The following is an 8,017-nucleotide window of genomic DNA, read 5'->3' as shown; positions in this document are numbered from 1 at the left end:
ACAGGAGGAAGAAGAGATGGCGCCTTAAAGGGCTGCGGAGGCAAATACATCGTCTCTGCTCTTGTTTCTTCTGTTGCCTCCTCCCCCCAATGGAAGAAGCCCCAACCCCCAGGTGAGGGACAGGGAGAGGTGGGAAATGGAGTCCCAGTGAGACCAGGTAGACAAGCCCAGTGACTTTTTATGTATTTCATATTTGATTTTGCCATGGATACGCGGCACCATTTAGAGGACACGAACCCTAATGTCTGTAACCCTAGAAGGGGCTTTCCCATTCTGCCCGTTTATATGGATTCTGGGAAAGTTGAGCCTGAAGCAGACAAGCAGAGGATGCAACCAGGGGCATTGGAGGAAAGGAGAGGGGTTTGGGCTTGGGGAAGGGAGATCAGGTTAGGCAAGAGGAATCACGTAGAGCGCTGTGGGACAACAGGCTAGCCCAGTGGTGAGTCCTGCCTATGTCAGAGTCACTAACAGAGTCCTTTGCTTGTGTCTCCTTTCAAGGTCTGAAGAACAGGCCTGGGGCTATGGTTATTAAACCATGGGTCTCGTTCGGCCTGGTGTGGCCTACCAGCCACAAGAGGGGGCCAGGCCAGAACATTTTAGAGCTATGTACCTGAAGTCATCACGCCCTGTGACACGCTGTGACACATGAGGACAAGCTCTGTACCCCTCCTCTCCCTGCAGTGGGAGCTATTAGCTCCCGCAAGGTAAGCTGATACTTGTCCCAGCACTATGGCTGGACAGAAAAGTCGGACACACGGCCACCCCATTTTAAAGAAGCCTTCCGACTTCTGCAATCCACGTTATGCAACTTCATGTTCCACACAACATGGGGTCTTCACCAAGTCGTCCCCTAATTTTTGAAGATCCTTATCGATGACCAGCTGTAAAGAAGTCCACGTACAGGGCAGAGGGGAGGAGAGGGGTGTGTGGAACAAGGCAAGAGAGAAGAAAATCAGTAAGACACTAGGGAAGGAGAGGAGTCTGCCCATAGGAAATTCCAGTTCCAGCCAGGCAGCTGAGAAGAAAGAGATGAGCATGTAGGGCAGGGACAGGGGCCTTGGGCGGGCTGATCGGGAGAAACTCCCTGGAGAAGAGATATATAGGGTTCAGGGCATGGGTTCCTGGGAACAGAAGACCATGCCTCCCTAGGGGGTTCAAACCAACCCCTCCCCAGGATCCTCCTCCTCTTTCAGCTCTAACCAACCTCAGGCTGATCTGGAAGAATCTGCGTCCTTTTCTTCACAGCCTCCTGCCACCAGGGTCCACGCTGCCCTTCCCATGTTCCAGCAGTTCAGAAACTGTGGTAGTATTTTTATCCCAGTGAATGATTCTTTCACTTTGACTAAAATTACAGGACTTTTCTGGCTACTGTGAAAAGGTAACTAGGACTTGAGGGGGCTGTGGAACATCACCGCTGGACAAGGTGCTGGCATCCTTGGACGGCTTTGTGTCCAGTGGTGACATCCGGGGTCTAGATTGGGGGAACAGTCACTGTCATGGAGCTACAAGGTGTCAGCCAGTGTTATTGTGTACATTCTTGCTGAGTGAGGTGTCTGCAGAATCATCATGGTCACCATGCAGGTTGTGAACAGCTCTCTGTGTCAGCGAGAGCTTCCCAGCTGTCAGGGAATCCAGGGTTCTTGTCTGAGGGGATTATTTGGATCAGTGGTTCTCAATATTCCTAATGCTGCAACCTTTTAATATGGTTCCTCATGTTGTGGAACCCCCCCAAAAAAAGAAACAGTTACCTTTGCTCCTGTTTCTGATCTTAGGTAAGCCTGTGAAAGGCTCATTCGATCCCCAAAGAGGTTGAGACCCACAGGTTGAGAAGCACTGAAGTGATGAATTAGTTTGAGTCCTCTGAGTGTCTCTGTATGAAAGATGAGTTTCTGAAGCCTGGTCTTGATGGAATCCACCAATGAATTGGGCTTTCTTATGACTGCTGAGAATGCTGGCATTGGTCTTTCTGAATATGGGTGTTGTGTCAGCTTAGCAAATAGCAGTCTACTCCCTCGGCCACCGCTGAGCACAGCTTGCACACACAAGTCTCTGTGGCAGCCTACAGTGCCGAACTCTACTGGTATTGATGGCGCAATGGGTCAGCAGGTCATCCTGAGGAGGGCTTGACACGTGTCTCCCTGTGTCATGAATCTTTTGCCAGATACCCTAGGGCCTTTGAGATAGGAACTTGGTGCAGACAGATACCTATTCTAGCATTCACTTACTGAATTTGCCCATTCTGCTGACAAAACACTGTGGCCAAGGCCACTTAAGTGAGAAAGCATGTTACTTAGGGGTCCACAGTTGCAGAGGGGGACAGCACATAAACATCCTGATGGGAATCTAGCAATAGGTAGACAGTCATGGCATTGGAGCTGGCGGTGATAGCTGACACTGATTCTCAAGCAACAGGGAGAGAGAGAGAGAGACAGAGAGAGAGAGAGAGAGAGAGAGAGAGAGAGAGAGATTAGAGATAATATATATGGAGTAGAGGGAGAGAGAGATTAGAGAGAGGGATATATATATGTATATACACATAAACAGACATATATATATACATATATATATGTATATATATATATATATATATAGAAAGGGAGGGAGAAAGAGAGAGAGTTATTTGGAATGGGATTGGCTCTAGAATCCTTAAAGCTCTGTGACCCCCTACTGACACTTCCTCCTTCCAGGCCACACCTCCTGTTTCATATCCAAACATGTTCATCCATGGGGGCCATTCTCATTCAAACTAAGCCACATACTAACCAGGATGGGGAGAGGAAACTCTTGAGTAACATCGCCCTGAGCTCTGACTGCAGCTGTCCCCACCCTTCCGTTCTCCTTGCACTCTCAGAGAGCAGATGACACCACTGTCTCTCTTGAAACTTGCAAACCTGCACTTCCATTAAGATGTCTGGAAGACAGAAGAGACCCTTACACTCAGTTGTATCCACAACAAAGTTTCTTTTGTGGAACTCCTCACCTAGAGGAGCCCTTTTTGCCTCTCTGCACCCAATTGGATGTTTGTGACCACCTCACACGGTCAGAATGGGCTAGATAGCCTCAGAAAAAGAACAAATAACAGGCACACCCCTCAATCCTCATTGGAAGACACAACATACAAAACCATCAGTGGTCTGCCTTATGTGACAATGGAAGCCTGACCACAGTGGCAGCCCGTCAACTAACCCATGCCACAGCCTCTCTGCCAACTTGCTGAAAGAGGTGGGGCATTCTGTGTTACTGTCTTCCTGCCCCTGACTATCAGACACAGTAGTCAACGTGAACATAAGTCCTGGACCAGCACAGGGCACCATGGAGTTTAGGGAGTGCCCTGCCAATCAGCTCCTTGTGTTGGGAAAGCCATCTAAGCAAGCAAAGGGCGATTTTCTCGGTTTTCTCATGAGACTTTGGAAAGCAGGGGGATTAGTAAACTCTGTGTGACTCTGACATCATGATCTGTCTCCTGTCATGGGGAAGCTGAATGGGAGGCAGGTGGGCAGGTGGCCAGAGAATTCAGGCTGAGCACCATGGACGGTTAGAATGAGATACACATATCTGGTCAGCTCTCCCCAAGCAAAGGCTGTCTAGCCAGGGCCAAGGTGAAAGAAATCTGTCCCTGACAGACATGGTTACAGAATCCATTAGGGACACTATCCAGTAAAGCCAGGCCACTTCCTTTCAAAGACTTGAAGGCACCAGCCTCATGTGCCCTTCGGTCTTACCTCAGGAAAGCGTGTGGTCGCCTCTCTGCCCCTTTCAGACAGCAAATCCACACTGCTCATCTTCACACAAGTCGAGAAACCATGTGATTTGTTTGTTTTTTTTTGGCCAAACTTCCTGATCCCCAGGCTGCTCACCATGGCAGGAAATGGACAACTTTTGTTGTCCTTAGCTTGCAGGTACTCATGAACACATTCAGCCACAAGCTTTTCTTGCTTCCCATCCAGAGCTCCAACAGGGGATTGACCACCACACAGGGTCAATTATTCATTTGTTCTGTTGACAACACTTGGCTTCTGAGAGATATCATAAGATGAGAATGTAGCCATGAAATTGCTCTCCTAGTGACAGGAGTAACTCACTCCAAGTGCTCGGTCTTCAAACGTGAGGGCGTGAGCTCAGAACCAGCTGCCACATAAAAGCCTTGAAGGCCAGTGTGAGCATATCATCCTACCTCTATGGAGGTGGAAGAGAGAAGTCCCCTTTTCATCCTTGTACAGGTGGTCTAGAGTTACTGACAAGTCACAGGTTTAAGGAGAGTGTCTCAGGAAGCAAGGTAAGTGCTCCAGAAGACACATATGAACCCAGACACACACACACAAGTTGGGAGACATGAAGAAAAGGGAATAGAAAGAAACATGGGTGAAGGCTTCATCTTTCATAAATGATTGTTCTTATGTGCGGGATCTATTTCTCAACCTGCGTTAACTGTGATTTTGTCCACAGCATTCTAGTGAAAAGCCTTTTCCACGATGTCATGGTCATATGGAACCCACTGCTGTTTTTCATTTGATTTTGGCACATCAGGACTATGTTCTACTCTTAAAGAACATATGCCAGGCTCTTTCCATTCCCAGCGCAGCCATGGCTCCTGGTCCCAAGAAACATCTGAAGCGTGTAGCAGCTCCAAAGCATTGGATGCTGGATAAACTAACCGGCGTGTTTGCGCCTCGTCCACCCACTGGCCCTCACAAGCTGAGGGAATGTCTGCCTCTGATCATTTTCCTGAGGAACAGGCTTAAGTATGCCCTGACTGGCGATGAAGTGAAGAAGATCTGCATGCAGCGCTTCATTAAGATTGATGGCAAAGTCAGGACCGATATAACCTACCCTGATAGGTTTATAGATGTCATCAACATTGACAAGACTGGAGAGAACTTCCGTCTGATCTATGACACCAAGGGTCGCTTTGCCCTTCATCATATTACACCTGAGGAGGCCAAGTACAAGTTGTGCAAAGTGAGAAAGATCTTTGTGGGCACAAAAGGAATCCCACATCTGGTGACCCATGATGCTCGCACTATTCGCTACCCTGATCCCCTCATCAAGGTGAATGACACCATTCAGATTGATTTGGATACGGGTAAAATAACCGACTTCATCAAGTTTGACACTGGTAACCTGTGTATGGTGACTGGGGGTGCTAACTTGGGAAGAATTGGTGTGATCACCAACAGAGAGAGACATCCCGGCTCTTTTGATGTGGTCCATGTGAAAGATGCCAATGGCAACAGCTTTGCCACCCGGCTTTCCAACATTTTTGTTATTGGCAAGGGCAACAAACCATGGATTTCTCTTCCCCGAGGAAAAGGAATCCGCCTCACAGTTGCTGAAGAGAGAGACAAGAGGCTAGCGGCCACACAGAGCAGTGGGTGGACGGGTCTCTAAGAGACATGCTGGAGACGTATTTGTACTCTTGAGAGACACGCTGGAGACGTATTTGTACTCTTGTTAACAAGCCTTTCTAGGCAACGTGCTAGATTAAACAGCATGTATTTGTACTCTTGAGAGACATGCTGGAGACGTATTTGTACTCTTGCGAGACACGCTGGAGACGTATTTGTACTCTTGAGAGACACGCTGGAGACGTATTTGTACTCTTGAGAGACAGGCTGGAGACGTATTTGTACTCTTGAGAGACACGCTGGAGACGTATTTGTACTCTTGAGAGACACGCTGGAGACGTATTTGTACTCTTGAGAGACACGCTGGAGACGTATTTGTACTCTTGAGAGACACGCTGGAGACGTATTTGTACTCTTGAGAGACATGCTGGAGACGTAATTGTACTCTTGAGAGACATGCTGGAGACGTATTTGTACTCTTGAGAGACATGCTGGAGACGTATTTGTACTCTTGTTAACAAGCCTTTCTAGGCAACGTGCTAGATTAAACAGCATGTATTTGTACTCTTGAGAGACACGCTGGAGACGTATTTGTACTCTTGAGAGACATGCTGGAGACGTATTTGTACTCTTGAGAGACATGCTGGAGACGTATTTGTACTCTTGAGAGACACGCTGGAGACGTATTTGTACTCTTGAGAGACATGCTGGAGACGTATTTGTACTCTAGAGAGACACGCTGGAGACGTATTTGTACTCTTGTTAACAAGCCTTTCTAGGCAACGTGCTAGATTAAACAGCATGTATTTGTACTCTTGAGAGACACGCTGGAGACGTATTTGTACTCTTGAGAGACACGCTGGAGACGTATTTGTACTCTTGAGAGACATGCTGGAGACGTATTTGTACTCTTGAGAGACATGCTGGAGACGTATTTGTACTCTTGAGAGACACGCTGGAGACGTATTTGTACTCTTGAGAGACATGCTGGAGACGTATTTGTACTCTAGAGAGACACGCTGGAGACGTATTTGTACTCTTGTTAACAAGCCTTTCTAGGCAACGTGCTAGATTAAACAGCATGTATTTGTACTCTTGAGAGACACGCTGGAGACGTATTTGTACTCTTGAGAGACATGCTGGAGACGTATTTGTACTCTTGAGAGACATGCTGGAGACGTATTTGTACTCTTGAGAGACACGCTGGAGACGTATTTGTACTCTTGAGAGACACGCTGGAGACGTATTTGTACTCTTGAGAGACATGCTGGAGACGTATTTGTACTCTTGAGAGACATGCTGGAGATGTATTTGTACTCTTGAGAGACATGCTGGAGACGTATTTGTACTCTTGAGAGACATGCTGGAGACGTATTTGTACTCTTGAGAGACATGCTGGAGACGTATTTGTACTCTTGAGAAACATGCTGGAGACGTATTTGTACTCTTGTTAACAAGCCTTTCTAGGCAACGTGCTAGATTAAACAGCATGATGAAAACTAAAAAAAAAAAAAAAAAAGATATGCCAGGCCTGAAAGAGAAATTTCTGTTTATTATTTCATTATTCAATAAAGAAATTCCTGTTTTTTACCTTATTAAATGTTGACTTGATTTTTATCCTGACCCGTGGGGCAATATTATACAAGCCCTACATTGTATGGCAGCCAAACTTACAGGCCAGCTCATACCTGGCCACACGGAAGGTGGTCACATGACTTCCAGACAGGATGTCGCCATCCTAAAAAGATTAGGATATGCTAATATTGTTCTGATTCTTTCTTTGCCATTATGGAGATCACCTGGAAAGTGTTAATCCAGGCTACCTGACAGAGCAACCATACTTGTAGCAACTCGTGTGTCAAGATACCTATGTCTTATTGGTAGCTGTTTCTGACACCCACAGACATGTCAAGTCTACAGCATGGCCACAGGGACACCCGATGCCGGTTTTTTTGTTTTGTTTTTATTGTGGTTGTTGTAGTGGTGGTGGTTGTTGTTGTTTTGGGAGAGACAATATTTCTCTGTACCTTTAGAAACTTGCTCTGTAGAGCAGGCTGGCCTGCCTCTGTCTCACGAGTACTGCATTAAAGGCATGTGGCGCCACCACCACTCAGCAAACTGATGTTCTGATTGCATTGACATGAGCAGTCCAGGAAAAAGCTAGGAAGGCCTTCTGGGCTCAGGGTCACATGGTCACAGGGCTCTCATTTGTGGGAACAAAACAAACACTTTCTGTGATGGGCAAACAAAAAAGACATCAAGGGATGTAGAGCTGCCAACTACAGAGGAAAACATTTATAGGTCAATTAAACTAAAAGAGGCAGAGAACGTGCCTCAATTCAGATGCCCCTGCTCAGCTGTCCAGCCATCAGCATAGGAAATTCAGAGACACAAATGACATCAGAACAACTGGGGAAAACATGAAAACCAGAGCTAAGGAAGCACACTCAGGAGGCAGAGGCAGGAGGATCTCTGTGAGTTCAAGATCAGCCATGTTCACAAAGGGAGTTCCAGGACATCAAAGCTGTTACATAGAGAAATCTTTTCTTGAAGAATCAGAACTCCCCCCTGCCCCCCGAAAAAGCAAAGGAAGCTTGAGTCTGTACACAGCTTGGTAGGCAAGCATGAGGCCTGACTTCCATGTCCCTCCGTGACAAACAGGAATGATGACA

The 8,017-nt window shown here is 46.9% G+C and overlaps 1 protein-coding gene across 1 annotated transcript; it reads left to right on the top strand.

The window, feature by feature from the left end:
- Positions 1-4,569: 4,569 nt before the first annotated feature.
- On the top strand, positions 4,570-5,414 carry LOC142852174 (small ribosomal subunit protein eS4, X isoform-like). The gene has a single exon (XM_075976680.1). It carries the CDS (start codon positions 4,585-4,587, stop codon positions 5,386-5,388), a length of 804 nt encoding a protein of 267 aa, XP_075832795.1. The 5' UTR covers positions 4,570-4,584; the 3' UTR covers positions 5,389-5,414.
- Positions 5,415-8,017: the final 2,603 nt, after the last annotated feature.

Source organism: Microtus pennsylvanicus, chromosome 6 (genome assembly GCF_037038515.1).
Source record: "Microtus pennsylvanicus isolate mMicPen1 chromosome 6, mMicPen1.hap1, whole genome shotgun sequence".
Taxonomy (NCBI): Eukaryota; Metazoa; Chordata; class Mammalia; order Rodentia; family Cricetidae; genus Microtus; species Microtus pennsylvanicus.
The sequence above is the reverse complement of the archived record's forward strand: the minus strand, read 5'-3'. Positions and strand labels throughout refer to the sequence as shown.